The following is a 25,156-nucleotide window of genomic DNA, read 5'->3' as shown; positions in this document are numbered from 1 at the left end:
GTCAATTGTCTACAGACTCCGGATGACATCTTAATTCCCACAAGATATAAACCATTTTATGTCAGATGCTTTCAACTGTGTCAAAAGCCAAACAAAACAACACCTGTGTGCTCAGCTGGCTCAGATCCAGGGCTCAGAGAAATGACTCAAATTCTCTTTAACAGTTTTTGCTTTCTTTTGTGTTGCTTTTTGATGCGTGGGAGAATTCAGTTTGCTTTTCCTGTGACTTGGCGCATTAAGGTCTATTGTGATTATACCATTTAACATTCATTCTAAATATGTTTATCTAGGTCAAGAAGTCTCTAAACCAGTATCTTTCAACTCACGGTTTGGAAAACATATACTTGCCTGTCTACGACTTCTCTGTCTTACCCTCATTCACTTTCCTATCCATAGGTATTTATCTCAGGTCTTAGCTCCCTCTTAATTCTTTTCCTTTGATTTTCTCTCACAGCCTACTTTTGTTCTGATAATCACATAAATTAGTTTAAACTTGTGTATTTACAGTAACTCTCCCTTCAGTGGTTTATGTTTTCATTGAACCCTATTATTCTAGTTGGTTTTGTTTACTGCCAATTTTTCCAAACACACCATTTCTATTCAAGAGTTGTGCCTCTAACTTTATTCTTGGCGATGGATAATATATTACTGAGCAGTTTTTGCAGCAGAAGTCTTTAAGTGCTACATATTCTGAGAATTTACTGAGCTGAGAATTTTTTCTATCTTCGTCCCTGTATTTGAAGAGAAAATGTGTCAATAACAACACCAATTGTAATCAAATTCTGGAGAGACTAGAGCTTTGAAAAATCTTTGTTAGCCTCCAATTTCCTGGGCAGGTAGAGTCTCTACTATAAACAGAAGACTGAGGACGACACAGTTGAATCCTGGATGGGGGGCCCTGCACGCTGAGGTTCAAAGCTCAGGCTGTGTATGACTCTGCCTAGGACAGCTCTGCCCACCTACCTAAGCCCGGACTGTCCCCCAGCTGAGTCTTCTCTCTTTGCCCTGGTACCTTGAGAACTATATTTTCTTTCTCGTTGTAATCTACAAGGGTTCCTGGTTGCCTTACCTAGAAAACCAAAAAGCAGGGCAACACCTGCTTCCCAGCTGCAGACCAAGCCCTCAGCCCTGGGAGCAGTTCTAAGATTCTCAGAAAATTACTATTCAGTTGCCCCTACCCCAGTTCTCTGATGATACTCCTTGGGCACCTTAGATCAGCTTCCAGACTGTCGTAGCGTTACATCTCAGCTGGCTCTAAACAGTTGGCCTGGTCTACCTTCTTGTGGAACATAAGCCGGGGGCCTCCACACCCTCACAGACTCCCCTGACCCGTAGGGAAGTGGGGATGGTGGGGGGCTTCACGGCACCACAGACTAATACCATCATCTTGTTATCTGCCCTTCGTTGCTCTTAACGCACGTAACCCCACCAGTGTCCCAAGTCTTCTTATTAAATATCATTATTGCTGCCATATAATAATTTTATCTTAGGAAATATTTTTGTAGGAATCCACAAGATAGACACTACTAGGACACGTTTACTGTTGTTAAAAGGTGCCCTTTCTTTCCTGCAATGTTTCTCCCAATACCAAAGAAAGAGAGCAGGAATAAAAGGAATCCAAATCGGAAAAGAATAAGTAAAGCTGTCACTGTTTGCAGATGACATGATACTATACATAGAGAATCCCAAAGATGCTACCAGAAAACTACTAGAGCTAACCAATGAATCTGGTAAAGTAGCAGGATACAAAATTAATGCACAGAAATCTCTGGCATTCCTATACACTAATGATGAAAAATCTGAAAATGAAATTAAGAAAACACTCCCATTTACCATTGCAACAAAAAGAATAAAATATCTAGGAATAAACCTACCTAAGGAGACAAAAGACCTGTATGCAGAAAATTATAAGACGCTGATGAAAGAAATTAAAGATGATACAAATAGACGGAGAGATATACCATGTTCTTGGATTGGAAGAATCAACATTGTGAAAATGACCATACTACCCAAAGCAATCTACAGGTTCAATGCAATCCCTTTCAAACTACCACTGGCATTTTTCACAGAACTAGAACAAAAAATTTCACAATTTGTATGGAAACAAAAAAGACCCCGAATAGCCAAAGCAATCCTGAGAATGAAAAATGGAGCTGGAGGAATCAGGCTCCCTGACTTCAGACTATACTACAAAGCTACAGTAATCAAGACAGTATGGTACTGGCACAAAAACAGAAATATAGATCAATGGAACAGGATAGAAAGCCCAGAGATAAACCCACGCATACACGGTCACCTTATCTTTGATAAAGGATGCAAGAATATTCAGTGGAGAAAAGACAGCCTCTTCAATAAGTGGTGCTGGGAAAACTGGACAGGTACATGTAAAAGTATGAGATTAGAACACTCCCTAACACCAAACACAAAAATAAGCTCAAAATGGATTAAAGATCTAAATGTAAGGCCAGAAACTATCAAACTCCTAGAGGAAAACATAGGCAGAACACTCTATGACATAAATCACAGCAATATCCTTTTTGACCCACCTCCTAGAGAAATGGAAAGAAAAACAAACAACTGGGACCTAATGAAACTGAAAAGCTTTTGCACAGCAAAGGAAAGCATAAACAGGACCAAAAGACAACCCTCAGAATGGGAGAAAATGTTTGCAAATGAAGCAACTGACAAAGGATTAATCTCCAAAATTTATAAGCAGCTCATGCATCTCAATAACAAAAAATCAAAGAACCCAGTCCAAAAGTGGGCAGAAGACCTAAATAGACATTTCTCCAAAGAAGATATACAGACTGCCAACAGACACATGAAAGAATGCTCAACATCATTAATCATTAGAGAAATGCAAATCAAAACTACAATGAGATATCATCTCACACCGGTCAGAATGGCCATCATCAAAAAATCTAGAAACAATAAATGCTGGAGAGGGTGTCGAGAAAAGGGAACACTCTTGCACTGCTGGTGGGAATGTAAATTGATGCAGCCACTATGGAGAACAGTATGGAGGTTCCTTAAAAAACTACAAATAGAACTACCATACGACCCAGCAATCCTACTACTGGGCATATACCCCGAGAAAACCATAATTCAAAAAGAGTCATGTACCAAAATGTTCATTGCAGCTCTATTTACAATAGCCAGGAGATGGAAGCAACCTAAGTGTCCATCATCGGATGAATGCATAAAGAAGATGTGGCACATATATACAATGGAATATTACTCAGCCATAAAATGAAACGAAATTGAGTTATTTGTAGTGAGGTGGATGGACCTAGAGTCTGTCTTACAGAGCGAAGTAAGTCAGAAAGAGAAAAACAAATACCGTATGCTAACACATATATATATGGAATCTAAGAAAAAAAAAAAAGGTCATGAAGAACCTGGGGTAAGATGGGAATAAAGACACAGACCCACTGGAGAATGGACTTGAGGATATGGGGAGGGGCAAGGATAAGCTGTGACAAAGTGAGAGAGTGGCATGGACATATATACACTACCAAACGTAAAATAGATAGCTAGTGGGAAGCAGCCACATAGCACAGGGAGATCAGCTCGGTGCTCTGTGACCACCTAGAGGGGTGGGATAGGGATGGTGGGAGGGAGGGAGACCCAAGAGGGAAGAGATATGGGAACATATGTATAACTGACTCACTTTGTTATAAAGCAGAAACTAACACACCATTGTAAAGCAATTATACTCCAATAAAGATGTTAAAACAAATACAAATCAAGTGTTTTCTTTAACCCTTCAGGAATGGGATTTTTTGGGGGGAGGTCTACATAAATTCTACAAGGAGTGAGCTCCCATGGAAAACCCAACATTAAAAGGTATGTTCAGATCAGGAAAGTTATACATTTATGAAGAAATGTTCTCTAGGCATTACTGACAAAAATTATAATTCAATATTACTAGACCCTCTGCTCTATGCAGATATACCCAGGGTGGGACTCTCAGCTACCAATGCACTGAAGATCCGGGAAGAAGACACCCGACCAGCTCCGGGAGAGAAGAGCAATTCTGTTCAGATATAAGTGGTTCTCCAGTATTGCTGTACTTTTGTGTACCCCCAACATACAGTTTTAAATGTTTTTTTTAAAAAGACCAGTATCTACTAGTTATACTGTATTATTTTAATGTTACGGTTATTATATAATGACAGATTTTAAAACATGAATTTTATCTATTGAAAAACAAGTTGGAGGTGAATATATTCACATATGGCCTGCATCTAGTACAAAACTACACTCCAAATTATCAAACTAATCACTAGTCAGATGCAACTATCAGATATTAGTACTTGGTAGTCTGGGACTTGAGAACTTTTCTGCAACAGATTTCAAATTTGTTGACAATAACAACTGCACAAATTTCATTATAGCTCTATGAAATAGATTCTTTAAAGGCCAAAACAAAACAACAACAAAATAACACATGTACATTGCTTAACCACGTCTGTAAATTAAGCTAAAGAATCAAAAAGCTGTGTCCGGATTTCTAACATCATACCCGCAACTGAACAAACAGAGTTGCTCTGCCTTTAAGTCAAGTACATGTCTCTGGTATTTAAATGCACCGTTGTGCATGTGGTTTCCCCCTTTCCTCTATAATCAGCACCGCATTCTCCTTACTGGTCAGATGGGTGGAGTGGAAAGAATGGACTTTAGCATCCAGCAGAGCTGGCTGTGAACGCTGCCCCACCACTGACCGGACCATCAGTTAGCTTCTCCCATCTCAGTTCTCTCACACTGAAAGGGGCTCGTGATATCTACTCAATAGGGCTGCTGGGGAGAAAATGGGGTTTTCATGAGATGCTGTATATAAAATTCACAGTGCACGCTAAGGGCTGAGCATCACAGGCTAAGGGCAGCTTGCAAAGTCCTTTCACTTCCATGGAACTGTCATGGCAACATAATCCCATTCTTTTTTAGTGAGTAAGGATACAAGGGCCTCAGAAGGTGAGGTGACTTTCCTAAAGTCCACTAACCAGTGAGAGTGAGCGAGGCTCCCAGCACCCAGGGCCACCTCCTGCCTGGTCCAGCAAGTTAAGCGGTAAACCTCTACTCTTCAAATTAGTACAGCAGGGGATGAAACCCTTCTAGTGAATCCTCTTATTTTTCTTACGTATCTCACCCTCCTAATGTGAACTGCAAATGTGCGGTTTGGAACAGCCTTGGCCGTGGGGACGATCAGTCAACCGAAGGTGACAGCAATGCTCAACCCCTAAGGAAGGAGGCACAAAACAGGCAGCACGCTTGCCTCTACCCCGTAACCACTGTCCGGAAGAAACCAAGCCATGGCTGCCCTCACTGGGACAGGTAGACGGGCACATGCTCTGACCTGGGGTAATGCAGGGAGCCTTTTTCCCCACCTGAATTTACAAATTCTTAAAGAACTTCCCTGAGCATTTCAACTTTACCATTTACCATCTCCAGCTGCCACTGAGAAGCAGAGCTGTCATGGATGCCCAGCAAACCAAGGTGGCCACCTAGACAGATCGGCACATGGGACCCCCGCTGCAGCTTCAGGAAGACGGCAGCCCACCCTCCTCCCCATGCCCTCTCGAGGCTGGTCCCTTTGGGACAGCTTAACAGTTACACTGACTTCCAGTGAGTTCTGCTCCACGAGGTTTCATGCACCAGGACGCCCCACAGTCACTTATGAAGACTGTCACGGGGTTAGGGACAAAGGGTCCAGGTGCTACGATTTGTCTGAAACACACCACACCCACTTCGTGCATAAAAAGGCCTGGATTTTCAGTTCTAATATTCAGCTGAAAGTAACGTTTGGAATTTAGTTTCAAAAAAAATTGTAGGGCTTCCCTGGTGGCGCAGTGGTTGAGAGTCTGCCTGCCGATGCAGGGGACGCGGGTTCGTGCCCTGGTCCGGGAAGATCCCACATGCCGCGGAGCGGCTGGGCCCGTGAGCCATGGCCGCTGAGCCTGCGCGTCCGGAGCCTGTGCTCCGCAACGGGAGAGGCCACAGCAGTGAGAGGCCCGCGTACCTCAAAAAAAAAAAAAAAAAAAAAAAAAATTGCAGCTTTGGGGAGAAAAAAAATCATAACAATATGAAAAAAATCAAATTATTTGTTAAAATCCTGACAGCCTTAATTGGGTGTGGGTATTGCCAAGCACTACCTATCTGCCTTGAGTGAGCACAGGTACAACCTGCGTGGCCCCTGACTTGTGGTTTTAGTTAAATGTTTTTGCTGAATTTCAGCAATGTGATAGTCCAGTCTGTTACATTACTCTGCATTGCTTCTTACTGACCGGGGGCGGGGGGGTGGTGTCTCAAAATAATCACCTCATACGAAAAGTGCCCACAGCATACACGTTTATCTGAGACTTTACCACCAATCCATCTCTAAAATTTAACATTAACTAAATAACAGAAAGGAAGTAATAACATTTAAACTAGGACAACAACCATGTTCAATAAATGGTTTGGCAATTCTGATCAAGCTTCTAGAAAATAGCAAACCAATAAATACAAAGTAACCAAAGCCATGCTTCCCTGGGGTTAGGAGAACAGGTGATGACCTAGGGAAGGGGTGCACAGACAGACATACCCTCAAGTAAAACTGAAATACATCAGAGACAACGTGACCATGACACAATGTAAATTTACAACTTTTTTGCGTAAGAATCCCTTCGCTATACACCTGAAACTAACACAGCATTGTAAGTCAACTATACTTCAATAAAAAAACAAACAAAAACATCTTTTTTTTTTTTAAAGGCTCAGACATAGAAGACTGTTTTTAAATCTCACCTGAAGTTACTGGTTGGATAATCAGCCTTTCCATCTTGGAAACTCATCTATAAAAGCACGACATACAAGATCTCGCAAGGCTACCAAGGGGAGAGCAGAGCATGCCCGGGCCCATCCTGATGCCCATCCTGATGCCTGGAACCCCCAGGCCATGGGGCCGGGCCAGGCTTCTCATCTGACTATCCTTTATCTTGTGACTGTATGAACCGAGAAGGGAATGGATTCTAGAACATTCCAAAGCCAGCTCAGAGCAGCTTGAGAGGTGGAAGACGGCAGGACTCCTCAAGCTATGTGACACTTGTGGTTTCTAAGCACTTAGAACGAAACCCCCAGCCTGTGCCAGTGCCAGGCGGGGACTTCCTAAGCAGTTGCACATGGAAGGGCTTCCTCATCTGACATCCATTTTCTGAAAACACAAGAGAACTTAGGTGGCAGCCAAGGATTTGAGAGCGTGAGGGAAGGTGAGCCACGGGGGCGAGGGGGGCACTGGGGGCTGAACCAACAAAATAAGAGAGAAGGAGGTGGCGACGAGCAAAAGAGTGAAGCGGAGAAAAGAACTGGGGGGCGTCTGTAAAAACACACCTCCCATTTTCTCCAGTCTCCCATGTTAGTGACAAATACATTTTTCTTGGCCATTTAAAAACATTTTTTATTTTGAAATAATATGAGACTTACAGAAGAGTCATAAAGGACAGAGAGTTCCTGTATTATCTTTCCGTCAGTTTCCCCTGACGCTAACACCTTATGCGGCAAATACAGTTTCTGTTGTCCTGTTCTTCATGCTATTATCAAGAACCGCAGGAGACTGATTTACAAAACTAATAATCCTTTCCTTACTCTCAGCAGTTGGAAGCCGGGATCTGGGTGAAAACACTAACGCCTGCTTGTGTGAAGGGCTCCCAGGCAGAGTCCCCCGTCTCCCCAGCTCCCCTCGGCCAGCCGCCCAGCCCCAAGGAGGGTGGCACAGAAATCCACTCAAAGAGGAGAGCGCAGGGGAAACGGCAAATGACTCGGAACAACTTCTCAGAATTTTTTTTTCTTTTTAAAAGTGAAAGCGGCTACCCCGTGGGGCTGGGACATTGTCAAAAGGTGAGAATCTGCTGTGAGTCATGAAAATCACAAACAAGCACTCAGGCTCAAGTACACCCTCACTGACCCAGCACAATCAGAGGGTTCGTTCGACTGCCGTCTCTACGTACACAGAACACTGAAAGGACTATCTCAGAGCTCTCAACGACGGCTAACAGCTGACAGCACCTTTGTGAAGGAGATTTTAGTAAAGGAATGAACAAGCAGTGTGATGCTACCCCCATTCTTGGCAGATACTACAGAGAAGATGGATAAAGATTCCTGGTGCCCAAGCAGTGGCCGCCAGAATTAGACTGTAACCATGGCTGTAAATCCTTCCAAAGAAAGGGACGGAGTGAGCAGCAGCTAAGACTCAGCTCACCTGCTGATGTGGAAGCGGCCGGGGTGATGCTCTCAGAAGAGAAACACAGGGGCTGCCTGATCAGCCCCAGACTGAGCATGTAGACCACCCCTCCTGGTCCTCAGACGGCGGCTCATTTTACAAAAATGAGTTTTCCACAATTTTGCTTTGGAATCAAAATTTAAACTCGTGCCCCCCCCCCATCACTTCTTTTTCACTAATTACAGAAAATAAAACTTTCTGAAATGCTCTGACAGCAGCACACAGTGTTACAGTTGGTGTTAACCATCTAGGGATGTCTGCCCACCACCATCAATATGGCCTCCTTGTCTCAGCTTAGCAGTGTTTTGCCATCTAGGGAGGGGCTGTTATGTATCTGACGGGCCTCCATCTCCTAGCACGTTAGAAGAATCAAGCACTGGTAGCCAACCCCACCCAACCAAGTAGACTTGAAGATGAAAACAAAGTTGAAATGTCACGCAGCGCTTTTCTTATTGTGGGTACTTGATAACTGATTCTGTCATGTCCATAATATTAAGTCAAGACAGAAGCTAGATGATTCAGATGTTCACTCCAAGTCAGAATTCTGAACCCAGAGTTCATCGATTCCTAAGGGGGAATCCACGGATAAACATCATAAGATCAATGAGCTCCCTGGAATCGTGGGTGACTTTTTTTTTTTTTTTTTTTTTTGCGGTATGCGGGCCTCTCACTGTTGTGGCCTCTCCCGTTGCGGAGCACAGGCTCCGGACGCGCAGGCTCAGCGGCCATGGCTCAGGGGCCCAGCCGCTCCGCGGCATGTGGGATCTTCCCGCACCGGGGCACGAACCCGTGTCCCCTGCATCGGCAGGCGGACTCTCAACCGCTGCGCCACCAGGGAAGCCCGTGGGTGACTTTTTACATAGGCATCTGAGCAATTTTCTGAGCGTCCACAGACGCTCGGAGCCAGGATGGGCCGCCAAGACAGATCCAGCCCCCAGCTGCACGGACACAGATGTGTGATGACTTATCCAAGGACAAAAGGACTTCCTTGTGAGACCTGGAGCAAAATCCCATGTGCCCTTCCTCTGAGCCCACCTGCCGTCCAGGAGGCTTCCCCTGAGCATACACAAGAGCCTGCAAACGGCGTTTACTGAGGTTAGGGTTCGGCCTGAGAAAACTCAGACTCCCTGCTTTCTTCTCCAAAAAAGCAAAGCTATACTCAAGTCTCTTAACTCTCTATGTCCAACCCAGGAGGCCCAGAAAGAAAGATGGAGAAATAGAAGGCTGAACGCCGAAGAGGATGAGGATGGGGGATAGATGGAGGCCACGACCTCTCCCCCACGACCGTATCCAAGAGCACGCGGCCCACTCCTCAGCCAGCAGAGCACAGGGAGCTCTCGGCCCAGCCCCCTCCTGGACTAGTCCAGGCGCCAGCACCGAAGGCGAGGTCCCAAGGAGCAGGCCGAGGCCCCTGTTCAGCCCCGAGGTGTGGGTGGCCGGCACCTTGCAAAGGACCAGCACATCCCTCTGCGGTTGCATCCCAGAGAGGACAGGAGCGAAACCACAGCCCCCGCTGTTCCACAGGGGAGGAAGAGGAGGGAGGGGCCGGCATCAGAAGTAAGTGTGGCGGGTCGGTCATCCGGTTAAGACCCGGACGGGCCCTGCAGCATCTCTGCGGTCAGGGTCCACCCTGGGTGGCCTTGGCTCTGGGCCCCGCTTGGCCTCAGCGCCCCGCGGCGTGAGGAGGGGGCTGCGCTCACCACGTCAGCAAGCAGAGCCAGAGCGCGACCATCCAGCTGCCGGGCCCCGACGGCACAGCCGCCCGCGGTGACTCCCGCCGCTGCCACTCTGCCACTCGGGGCGGGGGGGGGGGGGCTCTTCTCCTCCACTGTGTGACTCTGCAGATGCCTCGCCATGACAACGTTTTCTTTTGCCCAGAAAAACAGGATGGAAAGGGAGAGCCTGGAGGAGAGCGAGAGAGCAGGGGACGGAGGCTGGGGAAGCAGAGGGCTGGGGACAATGGAGGTCAGAGCGAAGGAAGAGGCCAGAGGGACACGGAGCCAGCGAGTTCATAGGAAAGCCCCCACCACCGGGGCACAAAGGGAAGGTGGCTGAGTGAGCTCTCGGGTGCTGGGGTCCCCACCTCACAGGTGCAGCCGGAGAGCAGGGGGCGCGGCGGCCCCAGGCCTCCCCGAGGCGAGACCTGTGCCGTCGGGCTCCCCGCCCCGCCCCTGCTGCCTGCCCACGGGCACATCCCACATGAGCACAGGGCCCCGCCCCCTGGGCGAGCCAGCCCCGCGCCGGAGCTCTAGGAGCCCCCACGGCAGAGGCTCAGGCCTTTGGGCCCTCGTCAGGCATCACCCAGCTGGGGGCAGCTTCTGGGTATCCGGCCCCAGGTGGCCCACAGCTCTCAGCCAGCAGTGACAGCCCCCTTCCACTGGCCGGTGTGCGCTGTCCAGGGACACACCGGGCCTAACACAGACCCCTTTAGGACCACAGCCACGTCGATGGGGGTAGGGGCTGTGAGAGGAAGTGGAGAGAGGGGCCAGCACCGGTGAGATTTCTTCCCCCTGCCACCGTGTCCCCTCCTCCACTGGGCACGCCCTCCTGTCCCAGGCTGCGGCCAGGAAGCCACCCACTCGGCGTCTTCCCGCTGCAGGGCGTGAGGCACCCCACACCTCCACTCGCAACGGGCCTGCCCACGCCCGGCGCTGAGATTTGGTTTTCCTCCTTTCTTTCCTTCCCTCATCTGACACTGTGAGTGGCATCGAAGCCTGTGGGACAGAGTGTATAAATAATCTTTGGCCACAAAGAGGGCAGTGATGTCCCTTCCTTTCACTCCAGCAAAGACTTGGCATCTCCCCGGTACATCAGCCCTAACAATCAAGGACGGACCAAGAACAGGGGGCTAACACCCTGAAGCTAGGAAAACAGGGAATTTTTTTTAAAATCCAGCAAACTACAAAGAGACCAAATGGCCTTTCAGACACCAATGAAAATGAATCCCAGACATTTCAAACAAGTTCACCAACTTGCCCCCAAGTCCCTTCCGAAAGGAAGCAGGGTGCTAGAAACGTAGAACAGTGCGTTGGAGAGCTAATGCGGACTCAGCTCTACTGTGATCCCTCCCGGCCTGTGTCCTTCTGTGCCCTTGGTGACTCTCTCTGCCCTGAAGTGATGCCTCTCTTCCAAAAGGCGAAGAGTCTGCAAGACCTCCTAAGCATCTCTCATTCACAGCTCACTCCTGCTAAGGATAAAGGCAAACCTAACATACACTGCTTTTATTCAGTCATTTGAACAGCCCTTTAGAAAAGGTCATCAACTCACAACAGTCTACCTAAGAAAAATAAGCTAAAAGATGGGCAGGCTTTGTCTCCATGCAGATGACAAAGAGCTAAGAGGACTCCACGGCCAAGGCCCTCGGCTTCCAATTCTTTTTTATCTCAGGGGACAGCTCAGCAGGATTTGACCACAGACACTAACTTCAAGAAGACTGGGTAGGCAGCCTTGTGGCTAAGTCGTGCATTAGGTGAGCAGAGTGGGAAAGCATTCAAAATGTGCAAATGTATGAGCCACGTCGGGAAGCGGGGTTGCTGCTCGCCTAATAATCAATCTCTCATGTCTGGGCTTCTAGTCATCCACGATCCTCTCCACTACACAGGCTTGGAGCTATTGTTATTTTTACTTACAGATGAGGACACAGAGGCTTAGAAAGACCGAGTACCTTGCCCCAGGGCACGCAGTGGTAAAGCCTGGTAGCCCAGGATACAGATTCAGGTTTCCAACTACTGAGATCAAGAGTTCTTTCTATTATACCACCACCTACAAGAAAAGGCTACCCAGAATTGAATCACTGTGAAAGATGATTGTCTCGCTACTGGGGAACATCAGGCTCCAGATCATTTTTCAGGGACAAATGGGTTTGCTGTAAGGATGCAACCTCTCTGTTCCCTCCTATAGGAATTATGTCAGACAGCATGCATTCAGAAATAGGCATGTTTAGTTTCCGAAAAAGGATCATGATTAATCTATTCAACGGCAGCCATGTAGAAAGACTACCATTTACAAATAAATTCTATTTTCGCTGGACTTTTTAACAAAAGCATCTTACGACCAAGAGATCCTGAAATAATGCAGGACCCTCAAAGACAGACAAGAAAGATATATAGTTAAAAATGCTGAAAAATAAATCACACGAATCTTTTTCTTTTCCTGTAGCTTCTTAGAGACGCAAGCTCTTCAAAGCAATTCATGCAAAAAACTCAAAAGGTTAAGCTAAGGGGGTGAGCAGGCATTAAATATTCAACGCAAGTTATGTTCATGCCGGACACCAAAACCTAACCATCAGTGCACGTCCCTTTTTTCTACCTTGAAAAAATAAAACAGGACAAAATATATTCTCAACATGATTAAATTGCAAACAGCACAACACACAGTTGTCAAGGCTATCTGTCTCCAGATCCTCAGTGCTCTCTGTTCCATCAACACCACGCCTACAAACCTCAAGAATAATCACTGCCAAAGCTACACCCGAGGTGATTACATAACATTTTTCTAAAAAGCTGAAAAAAAATATTTAAACAGGAGTAACAGAAGTAAAACACTGCTTACCTTACAGAAAACGGGTTTCACTCTTGTGGATTTTCTTTTACAGCAATACGCCCAATACAAGTACGGACAACACTCCAAGAAAATTTGACAAAGCACAAAATTGTTTACTGTCTTCAAATTATCCTTCTCTCTTTTCAAACATATTTGACAGAGTAAATCTTTTGAAATTTCCCTAGGACTTTCTGATACCTTTCTATTTCAAAAGGACAAACTATTTCAGAGATCCATTTAGAGACCTATGCATCCTTGGAATGAGGAAGGAAAAGTTGACAGTGCCACCGAACAACTAGTATCCGAAAGAAATTCTCTTAATCCTGAGCTGTAAAGAGTGCTTGAAGATTACTGCCCAGATCCCTTCCGGAAAGAAAGGCTTATCTTGTCTGCATAACAGTTTTTAGGCATTTTAGAGTGAAATCAACTTTCAAGACAGAGAAAAGAAAACCACGCAAGCATGCCTACATTTGGATCAGAAGGCACATCCCTGAGAATCAAAGCCCTTGTTTACTTACATGCTGTACATAGAAAGGAAAAGTTCAAAGAAACCTGCACCCTCTGTGAGAAATGATTCCATCTAAGTCGGCTGCTGGGAAATGAGTAAGACACGCGTTCTCTCTCACTCTCATCCCAGGCAGTGAAAAAAATCCCAAACTGTTCTTTCAAGTCACATTCACAAGGGCTTCCTAGCGCCACCAAGCTCTTCCTTCAAGGCAGCCTGGGGGTTGGGGAAGGCTCACCCCCTTGCTCTGGATTTCCACCCCATGCCCTGAACCCGCCTGCTCTGGGAAGGTGCCGGGTTAGGGCACACAGGGAGACGGCAGGACCACCGAGTGCCACATCTGCAGAGCCAGCTCAGAGGGCGACGAACAAAGCAAGCGGCACTTCTGTGGGGACGGCTTTACACACCTCAAGTTCCCAGAACAAACCAGAAACTCCTTCAATCCCCTCACTTCTAAAAGAACTGTTTATTCCTTTCAGGCTCCAAACTATTGCAGTAGTGCGAGCTGACTGCTAACAATATTGAAAAAAAAAAATTCCCCAAACCGGAGAGGTTGACAGGGGCACACAAAGAGCTGTGACAGTAATAGGCACCCTTGAGGAGAATGGCGGCAATCAATTATGAACCATTTGCAGAAATTGCGGGGCTGTCAAAAGCCCTACTTACAGCTGTGCTTCTTCAAGCCAGGCTGCATTTGATTTTCAAGGGACATTATTCCTGATTCTCAGGTGTAGAATATTGTTAGTAAAAATACCCCAAACAGCCCAGGTTCAACCAGGGTCTTATCTGCAAAGAAGTTAATGACCTCTGAGAAGGTTGACGGGCCAGCATGAGAAGCCCAGGAACCAGAGACAGGTCTCCCCTCTGGGGAGTGACCACCTCCTGTGGGCACCATGGGACAGCGCCAGGGCCATCCCGAAAGACCCAGGACCAGCACCCGCTGGACAGGCACCCTAAAACTCCCAAATCACCGTTTGGAAAATAGGAAAGCATTGCTTTTAGATATAACCTGCTGTTTCTAGGAGGCTAAACATAATGAGAGAAGAGAAATTTTATTTTTTAATTCTTCAATTCAAAACTTCCTTTTCACTACTATCCATCACAGTGCTCACTTCTGATGATCACAGATTCTTTTTTCCCCAAGGAACAAAGAATATGTAAACCGAGTAGCTGCTAGGCATTTGCTAGGATTTTTTTTAAATATACTGAAATCCATTATTATAGATAGATATCTTCAAATTTGAAAAAGGTGAGCTGATAACTACTCTAGACTTGAGAGGAATCTGACAGCAAATGCTTAACATGCTAATATTCTTTAATATTTTTTTCTTCCGTGTTCCTTGATATCTTTTGCTTTTTCCTTTAATCATCTTAGCAATGAAAATTAGGGCTCAGAGAGCTCCAATTTCAAGCTGAACTGCAGTTTTCACTCCTCTTCTAAATTTCTAACTGATGCTCCAATGTTCATCTTAAAAACCTTTGTTTAGTTATGATAGGCATTAAGTAATAGAAACGGCAATAGCCTCAACATGGTAACTTCCTGCAGATTTATTTGATTGAATCTTCACATAAAATAAAACCTGGAAAGGAATTTAATTTCCTCCTTAAGAATTTTAATGGGGAACTCAAACATCGTAACAGAGAGGAAACCATTATCCCTAATGGCGTTAATGATCTCCCCAAAGCTGCCACCTGCGACAGTGCCGCACAGCCACACTGACCTTAAATAGAGAGCCTAGCTTCTTGAGTGTTGCCTTAGCATTCTCCTTTTTCAAAACAGTCAAGACAAAGCAATCCAAACGCATCTATTTGATGCTCTAGGATCCACTGCTTCCAAAACAATGATGAATTTGAGCTGCAATATTGGGTTCCCACAAGTAAATAACCACCAGAGAGAGAACAGAGCAGAGACTAAAAATGCTGATGACTGCAGTTTAGTAAAAGACATTGCTTCCTGGGGGCATAACCAGGCCAGTGAAAGTAGCTGAGTATTTGGTTTGTATGAGGAACTGAGAAGAAAGGAAAGGGAGATTTTGGAGAAGGTGGCTAGGGAATGGGGGGAGGAATTCAGGGGGTAAGAAAGGGAAACAGAGAAGAGAGGTGAGGCCAGGTGCCAGTGGCCGCTTGAAACTGCTCTGCAGCTGGCAGGCTCTATCCCACCCCATCCACCCATCCCACACTGAGCACCACCACCAGTCACCTGGGGCTGGGCCAATGGCCAGTCATCTAAGGACCGGCTCCTACGAGTATTAGTTTAAACCCAACTGGGGTGTGGTCCTGCTATAAATTTTTTTAAATACCCATCATAGTTTACATTGCCTCCACTCTTGTTTTGTATTTAAGACAAAAGGAAGAAATATAAAACAGAGTTATAATCTCAAAGTCAGTTAAAACTGGACTGTGTACTTACAAAGATCATGTCAGACAGACAATTTCTGAAAAGAGAGCTAACTAAGAACAGTTAAAAATGTAGGAAAGGGGGCTTCCCTGGTGGCGCAGTGGTTGGAAGTCCGCCTGCCGATGCAGGGGACACGGGTTCGTGCCCCGGTCTGGGAGGATCCCACGTGCCGCGGAGCGGCTGGGCCCGTGAGCCATGGCCGCTGAGCCTGCGCGTCCGGAGCCTGTACTCCGCAACGGGAGAGGCCACAACAGCATACCGCAAAAAAAAAAAAAAAAAAACTGGAACCCTCGTGCACTGCTGGTGGGAATGTAAAACGGCGCAGCGCTGGCTGTGCAAGCCAGTTGGGCTGTTCCTCAAAAAAGCTAAACATAGAATTACCACATGACTCAGCAATTCCACCCTGAGTGGCACACCCAGAAGAAGTGAAAACAAGGTTTTAAACAGATATTTGTATGCCAATGTCACTGCAGCGTTACTCACAACAGCCAAACGGTGGAAACAACCCACGTGTCCATCAATAGATGAATGGATAAACAGAATGTAGTGTGTGTGTGTGTGTGTGTGTACACAATGGAATATCATTCAGCCATAAAAGGAGTAAAGTTTTGATACACGCTACCACATGGATGAACCTTGAAAACATTATGCAGAAACAAAAGGACAAATATTATACGATCACACTCACATGACATAACGAGAACAGGCAAATGAGACAGGAAGTATAACAGAGGCTTCCAGGGGACTAGGGGGTGGGATGCATGGGTGGTTATTGTCTGACGGGCACTGAGTTTCTATTGGGCAGGATGAGAACGTTCTGGAAATGGATAGTGGTAATGGTTTGCACAGTACTGTGAATGTTAATGCCATGAAGCGCACACTTAAAAGTGGTGAAAATGGCGAAGTTTATGTTTTATATATTTTATAACAAAATGACAACATTCCAAAAATAGTTTCTCTTCAGCCAAAAATAAATGTAGTAAATGAATACAACAGTAATTTTATGTGACCCTCAGAACACCTGAGCTTAGATTTTCCTTGTCAAACCATCCTAGTGTACAAAGGGCCACGTTTGCAGTCCTCTTTGGTGGCATGCCACAGGTCAGGCAAGAGGTTGGACCAGGGTCAAGGATTCCTACTAGTACTTCACTTCAAATAAAGAAGGAAACTATTTTCTTTAAAGAAAAAAAAAAATGTTTGTATTGACTGTTGTACCTAGGGATAGGAGAACTCCATCTTTTTCTCCCCACCTCAGGTGCAGGTGGGAATCAACACTTGCCTGCCAGGCCCTTGTTTGGGATCTGGGGCAGCATCTTACCCTGAAGGTCTGCTCCTTCTTCTCCCTGTGGGAAACCTGGTCCAGCGTGCCATCAGTCTGACTCCTTTTCAGGCCAGTTGTGATGTCAGGGACATTGCTGAAATCTGCATGAAAAGTGACAAAAACATAGGCGAGTTTGGCCATCTGCAAAGAATAGCAGTGAATGACTTAGAGGCTCAGAGAAAGAGAGGAAAGAAAAAAGTTAACTAACTAAGAGGAAAGAAAAAAGTTAACTAACTAAAGATGTTAACTAACTAGTTAACATCTAGAAGGCAGGACACCATTGTCCGCAGTGATACTGACGCTACCATATGCATAGCTGGTCTTCTAAAACAGATCCGGGCTCTGGCTAAGTGAAGAAGCACTGCATCTGCCTGTTTTGCATCTGTTTTGCCTGTTTAGCATTTGCCTGTTTTGGTCAAAGGAGGCCAATGACCAATCAAAACACTGACTTAAATGCCTGGCCACTCTTGTCACTGCCGTGCAAACTTCACTAAGTACACTATTATACAGTGTTGGTACTTTCCTTCCTTTATTTTTGGCTAAGTGAGGGCAAAATCACCAGGGATATCTGGGTAAACCAATGATGCAACACCATAGATTCTTATTACAGTCCACAAATTGCTCATTTGCAAGCATAATTCTTCTTTTTCTGGCATCGACCACATCCTAAATTGAAAGTCCCAAGAAGAACAGTAAACCTTTGTTAACTTCCAGAGTAAGGGTTAAGAAACAATATAAAAGGTGAGCAGAGCACGTGCCTTTCCAACCTACACTTATACACATATGCCATCCTCAACGGTTCTTTCCAGTGGTTCTCAAATTAACAAATTCAAGAAAGATGGAAAGACCAGCCTCTATCAAAATATTACACAGGGCTTCCCTGGTGGCGCAGTGGTTGAGGGTCCGCCTGCCGATGCAGGGGACGTAGGTTTGTGCCCCGGTCCGGGAGGATCCCACATGCCGCGGAGCGGCTGGGCCTGTGAGCCATGGCCGCCGGGCCTGCGCGTCCGGGGCCTGTGCTCCGCAATGGAAGAGGCCACAGCAGTGAGGGGCCCGTTTACCGCCAAAAAATATATATATATATTACACAGATTTTCACTCTAATTTTTGTATTTGGTAGACTATCCTCTCAACTAGGTGAAACCAGATGGTTTCTGATCTCTGTCAGCCACAAAAAGAAGTCATCAATCTCATACCTGTCTGAGTTGATCTAGGCAGAAAAGGCATGGATAGACATTGGCAAACCATCCAGCATGATGGAGGCAAGGACAGTGGTCTCCAGGAGACCTTTAGAAGCTATGGGAGCCCTAGGAGGTTGTTGGAACTCATGGACAGAAATGCTGGTCCATGATCCAGGCTGATACCACCAATCACTACACAAGAGGAGACCTCAAGAAAATGTCATAATGGTCTACAGAATTCTGGAGCTCCAGTTTCTTCTTCCTTTTACTTCTTCTAACACCCTAACCCTGCCCAGAAAAGGACCACGCCGCCTATTTCGCATAAGGAGATACAGACAAGGGAGGTGGGAAGGCTTTTATGTCTTAGGTGACTGGGTAGATGGGGAGAGTACGGGCTGGGAGTGGGAGTCACAAGCTCAGCTTTGGCAAAGCTGATCTTGAGATGCATGTGGGCCACCCAGTGCAACACACCCCCAAGTCCAGTAGTGCAAGAAAGGTCTGCACAGGGATGTGGCTTTGGAGCCCTCATCATACACTTGGCAGTGAAGCCACAGGGATGGATGGTGCCTCCAGGGAGCATGTGCAGAATGGGACAACAAGAGGCCCAGGGAGAGAGCCCTGGAGCTGCTAAGGCACAGTGTGCAGGACAGGAGGTACCTGTCTCTTTAGAAAGAAGCAACAGCCAGAGAAGCACAAAGAAATCAAGAAAGAGCGATGCCACCGACGCCACGCAATGTAAAAATACATTACCTAGGCAACAGAGTCAGATCTGCATTACTGCTGCCTTTACCTTATAAATAAAAAGCTCCAATATTTCCAAAGAGCTGTATTAAGTACAGGAAAATACAACACACAGTCCATGCATTTAGTCGTGATGATGATTTCTACAGCGCCTGCTCTGTGTCAGGTATGTACTACGTTCTAGGGATACAAAGATGAAAGCGACCTCAAGTCCCCTGAAGATCTCAGAGACGGCACGGCCACAAGGAGCCTTGGAGCCCGGAGGCGCCAGATGGATATGCTGGAGAAAATAACATGGCTGATGTCAAAAGCGGAAGCGAATTCTGAGTCATCGCTTCAATATATTCACACAACTTTGGAACTTCCTTAAACGCTGGAAATTCCCAGAACCACCTTTCACCTCTTACAAAGGCAAAGTGTTTTCCTGCTAGCAGAACACGCCATGCCCTTCCTCTCAAAATCCTGCTCACCCCAGGACCAAAGGCTTTACTATGAATCGGTGAGGCTCTGCAGCCCCTTAACTTCAGGGAGGCCCTTGGTGTGGCGTGGGTCCTCTCTGAGGCAGGGCTTGGACAGGAAGGATCACAGGACCCAGCTCCCACCGAGGCTGGCCCCGGGGACCCCTGAGAAGGCAGGTCTGCAGATAGGACGTCTCGAGCTGTTCTGCCACCCAAATTTCAAGAGGTTGACAGGCAGCTGGGCATCGACAGAGCCTCGGGGGTGACTGATTCCCCTTCCAACCCCACCAGCAGGGCGCCCGCGCTGTCCTGGAGACGGCAAAGCACGAGGAAGCCTAGCTTGACAGCATCCACAGCTGCGGACCTGGGTCCAGGAGCCTCACGTTTCAACTGGACCTGCATCCCTGTCTGTAAAAAGCAGTGTGCCCTTCACGTTCTTTCTAGAGGAGAAAAGAGAACAAAGTAGGTTCTGGAAATAGAAGAAAAGTGGAGGCCGGTAAAATTCGAATCCTTATTTACAAAGCTCTTTGCAACAGGCACCGCGCTGACATCCTGTCCTGGATGCCAAATGCCTAGGCATAGCCCCACTTACACTCTGCCCACATCCTGAGCGCCAGCTGCTAGAGCGAGTAAATACATCCTTCCCCTCCCAGCCCAAAACTGCCTTCCCACCTTGGGAGAGCCTCCGTGTGGCCCTGTTCACTGGACACATGTTGGGGCACGGGATCCCTAGCAGGGAACACGGGGCATGTGTTACCAGGGCCGTAACACCGCCCACCCTGGGCTCAGCTGCTGCAGGACAGATGGTCAGACGCACTCCGGAAGAGTCTTTAGCCAATGTGATTGTAAATAATGAAAAATAACAAAATTACAAATCCAAGTCATCTATTTATAACTGGTAAATACACTCTTTTGTCTTTCTCCTCGCATTCCTTGTGGAAATTAACAATCTGGGGGGAGGACTAGCAATCTGAAACATGTAGCATCTGACTCTGCTGACATGAGCTGCTACTCAGCCGTGAGTGAGCAGAGCCGCGACTTTCCACGTCACAGGCTCTGTTCCTCCATGTGGACCACTCGGTCCATTTATTTATCCCCTGGTCGGATGGGGGCTGAGCACTGCACACCCACAGGGTACCAGGTCCTGTGTCAGATGCCGTACATGAGACCAGCCTCAGACATCTTTCTCCTTTAAAACAAACACTTTTGGAGAGCGACGACACACTGGGCAGGCTATCCCAGAAGGTGACTGCCCCCACTCTCCTGCACACCCCATAGTTCCCCACAGACAACAAGGGAAACACGGGGCTTCAGGTGAGACACGCCCTAGTCACTCAGTGTCTTCCTGTTCTGGGCATCAGTACAGACCCCACAGGTATCACAGTCGGCCAAGTAACTGGCAACCCCAAACCCTTCATAATTAAAGGTCAAAACATGTGTTCAAGTAACATGCTAGGTATCAACTTAAAAATGGAAACGTTAGGATAAATGCTAAAGTTAAGGTTGCTTCACGCATACAGCTCACAACGTGAATTCAAAGTTTGCATTTACGTCACTTCCAAATCCAGTTTAGCACAGTTAATATGCAGGAGTGTGGGCTTTGCCATTTATCTCCCCCAGGCCTGTAAGCAGCAGCAGGCTATCTGGGTGCTAAGTCTGATGTGTGCAAAGGGGACTTGCAGGAAACAGGTGTCACTGGGGGCCGGGAAGAGGGTTTGGTGGCGTCCCTGCCAATCTCCCACCTTCTGCTTACTCTTCAGGAACCTCTCTGCTCAGCAGGCAGCTAGGATGTTGGGCTCATCTGGCTGAGGCCATCCCATCACCCCGTCTTGCTGGCTGCTTCCTCCTTACTCAACCAGGCAGCAAGGGCAGAGGCAACAAGTCCTTCCCAGGCCCCGACACCCACCCAGGTGGCCGCCAGCAGCGCCCAGAGACACCAGGCAGCCTCTAGCTGCAGGAGGGCGGGCAACGTGCTCTTCCCCGGGCGGCAGCCAGACAGCTGGTTCCCAGAAAGGCGAGAAGTCTGAGCATGCCACTGTGTTCTCAGGAACAGCAACTGTAAGAGGAACTGAGTTAAAATCTCGAGAAGATACCAATCCCGAGGCCAAAAACAAGAAACTAACATGAGAGGAGAGCGTTTGTTTCCCCCTATTTAACACAGTAAGACTTTTTCGAGAAATAAATGATGGCAGCCACAGCGTCAGGAAAAGCTCTGCTTCAGTGTGTGGGTTGAGGACTCATTTGAAGGAGACTGAAAGGACAGGCAATGAGAACAGGAATTATTTTGAAACTACACTTTTTGTGCTTCAAAGCATTTTGTACACTGATTCTCAATACTATAAGCTCCAAAGCCCCCCTTTTGATAATATATACTTTTACTATCCTGAAATAAAATTCTTTCTTAACGTAATCTATCTCCACACATAATTTCACAAAAAAATAATATATGCCTTAATAGTAACACAAGGAGAAAAATAAATGGAAAGTAACCATTTTTTAAAAAATATGTATTTCAGTATGTAAATGCTAGGGTACAAACACTCTAGAAACCGTGACTGTAAGGAACGGCACCCAGGAACGGAGGAGAGCTTAAACAAGCTTTATTTGGGGACGCTCCCGGGCGAGGTTCACTGGTGCGAGAGAAAGGGGCCAGAGAAGTCGCGCCCGGGCGAGGGTTTGGGCAGAATTTATAGGGGAAGAAGGGAAAGGGGTGTGGTGAATCCAGGAGGGCGCAGGGTATTCCTTATTTGGCGGTCTTTTCGGGTATCGTAGCAATATCTGGTGCCGGCTGCATCAGTCTTGGGACTGTTAGTCCCGCCCCTCGAAAGGCGGGAAGGCTGGGCTGGGTGGAAAGTCCCCAGGTCAGTTCCTAGAACTGGGTGGTCCAGAAAGTTTCGGTCTGATGCAACGTGTGAGTCTGACTGCGTTCCCCTGTCTCGGGCCAGTTGGCCTTAAAGTGATGAAGCTGTGCAAAGCCTGTCCCACAGAGAATCACGGGGAATATCTCAGCTTCATCACAGACCCAGGCCGGGGTGTCTTGGTGGAGATATAAATGCCTACTGGGTGCTGCCATCACACCTACGGGGCGACATGATTTTCCAAACGGGCAAAGACATTTGACAAAGTTCTGAACAAAACAAAGGTCAAACTGCCATTGATTTATTGGGTTGATGCAGTCCTATAAAATTCAAAGTACCCTACAGCTGAGGGGAAAAAATAATTTGTGTTCACTTGTAAAACGGAGCTGGTTCGTGGCTCAAGTAATTACACCACGGTTTTCACTTACATGAATGTCCAGGAGAACAGGTCTGCAGTGTGAGGGACTGACTTAAACACGCAGGACAGCCAGCACCACGGCCCCAAACACTAAGTGCCGCCTTCCCCCAATTCGTTATGAAAACCAAAATCCAGACCCATAAACCTCCAAAACGTCACTGGTGGGCAGTGCCTCGGCTGCTGAGAACTGTCTCTGCCCCTCTCCACGGCGAGGACTTCAACTTCGCCTCTGGGAGGGTCAGTGACATCAGAGGACACCGAATGCACCAAAAAGCACACAGCCCAGAGCAGGGGCAAAGGGAATATTAGCGCCCTCACTTCCTGAGAAAAGGAAATACACTCACCAGAGCAATTTAAAAGACAGCATTTCAATAAATAATGTAGCATATTTAACTGGGACTCTCATCTTGGGATCAAAAATGTTTTATCTGATGAATCATCAGCCCTCAGACCCCCTCTGAGGTGAAAACTACAGAACGATAATCTTCTATGAAGACGACTGAAAAAAAAATGTAAAAAATAATATCAAAGAAGTTACAAGTAAATAATAAATGATTTAAGTTTTCAACCACATAACGCCCTGTGGCATCAAAGGTGTATATCCTTGACACTTTTTTTACATCTGCAGTCATCCCTCAGTATCCGAGGAGGACTGGTTCTAGGACCCGCAGGGAAACCACATCTGAGGATGCTCGAGTCCTTTACAGCACAGAATAGTGTTTTCCATCCACTGTTGATTAACTCCGAGGATGCAGGACCTGCACATACTGAGGGCCAGCTGTACTTATATCACGGTTTGATCTACAGCCGTACCACCCAGAATGGGCCCAATCTCATCACATACACAGTGTGTGTGAATTATGTTCTTAATCTACTTGATTTGTTCAATTTCTCTATTCAATTTCTCAGAATCTCTACTATGTAATTCCATAAATGAACAGCTTGTAAAGAATCAATGAATTTTACATCTGAAAAGAATCTTAGAAAGTATCCAATTCAATTCCTTCATCTGATGTATCTGTGTTACTTAAAAAAGTGTGAGTGTAATTTTAAGAAAAGGTAAAGATTTTGGTAAATCAGGGCTGCCAGTAGAAGGATATAGCATTTTGTAAATACAAAATTACAATTGTTTTTCAGTTCTCCAAGCTTCACACACTATATAAGTTCTGTATTAATGCTTTTGACATAGTTTATCTTGGTGTCAAGAGCACATTGAGCATTGAGTTCATTTGCACAGAAAAGCTCAAAAATCTCTCAACTTTTAAATATCAATTTGCAAACTTTGTATAGCATTGGTTATTCTTAATTAACTCAGATGTCCCTAAATTTTACTCATGCTTTTACTTAAAGATGCAATGGTGTGTGACGTCTTTCATTAGTGACATTTGCTGTGCTCTGTCATCCAAGCAAATATCAATCATCATCGGTCAGGGAAAGAGAATGAAAATCAAACCATTTAAACGAAATAACAGAAGGACTACTCAACGAGAGAAAAAGATAACCGTATTTGTTGACCACACTCAAAGGCTAGTCAAGTCTAACCTGTACCATTAACGAACAGATCACCATTACTTTATGTTCTTCTGATGTAGATAGAAATTGATCTACTTTTCAGAAGGTATCTGGGACTCTACAATTCTTTATTGTTATTATTCTTTTGTCAAGGAAATTCAAGGCAGCAGTATGCTTGCAAAGAAATAAATTCTATCATAACATAAATGTCATGCCAGAAAAAAATGTAATTTCATAAATCTTCCAAGTGCACTTGACCTGAGGTCACATTCCAATTGGTACTGTTCTTGACAATGCAAGGTCTCTGGCGATAAAAGAGAGAAGTAAATACTGGTGGTAAATGTTTCTTAATAGCAGGCTGCCATGATTTGATTCAATTATCTTGCAGTAAATATCCTCGGCATCTGAAAGAACACTTAGAGGAACAGGAACATGGCGGGTGTTTCCATGGTGGGAACGTGCGGCAGGCCACCTCCACGCTCATTGTAACATGGGGGAGGGAAAGGCCTTCCTCTTCCTGGAAGAGGAGGGGGGAATGTAGGTGCACCCATGCTCATGGGCTCCAGGAGGCTATGGCTGTGCAGGGGTCCTCCCGTGGTAACTTATCCGGGTCCCTGATGGAAAGTACAAAGTCAAAGGCAACAGGATCTTCAGCCAGAGTTTCGTTTCCACCAGAAACTGGTCCCTGCAGAGCTGGGAGGACCACGCAGCTGTCACAGTTATACTCAGGGGCATGTAACAGACACCACTGTAGTTCTGACACTTAAAGAACTTTGATAAAGAAGAATTTAAGTTCAAAACCCTTACAAACTACCTAGTTGGAATTCTATTTAAAGACCCTGAGGGACTTCCCTGGTGGTCGAGCGGTTAAGACTCCGCGCTTCCATTGCAGGGGGGCATGGCTGGCTTCGATCCCTGGTTGGGGAACTAAGATCCCACATGCTGCGCGGTGCGGCAAAAAAGGA

At 46.3% G+C, this 25,156-nt stretch overlaps 1 protein-coding gene across 6 annotated transcripts in view; it reads right to left on the bottom strand.

Moving 5' to 3' along the window:
* TIAM2 (TIAM Rac1 associated GEF 2) overlaps positions 1 to 25,156 on the bottom strand; it is a gene marked incomplete at its 3' end in the record, with an annotated part of 230,178 nt that overhangs the window by 26,416 nt on the left and 178,606 nt on the right. For all 6 annotated transcript variants that reach the window (XM_079939028.1, XM_079939027.1, XM_079939029.1 and 3 more), the window contains one exon: positions 17,021 to 17,124. In XM_079939028.1, coding sequence (XP_079795154.1) covers positions 17,021 to 17,124 — 104 coding nt within the window. The remainder of the gene's footprint in view (positions 1 to 17,020; positions 17,125 to 25,156) is intronic.

This window comes from Stenella coeruleoalba (genome assembly GCF_951394435.1).
Source record: "Stenella coeruleoalba genome assembly, chromosome: 12".
NCBI classification, from domain to species: Eukaryota; Metazoa; Chordata; class Mammalia; order Artiodactyla; family Delphinidae; genus Stenella; species Stenella coeruleoalba.
This window is presented reverse-complemented; position numbering and strand designations above follow the sequence as displayed.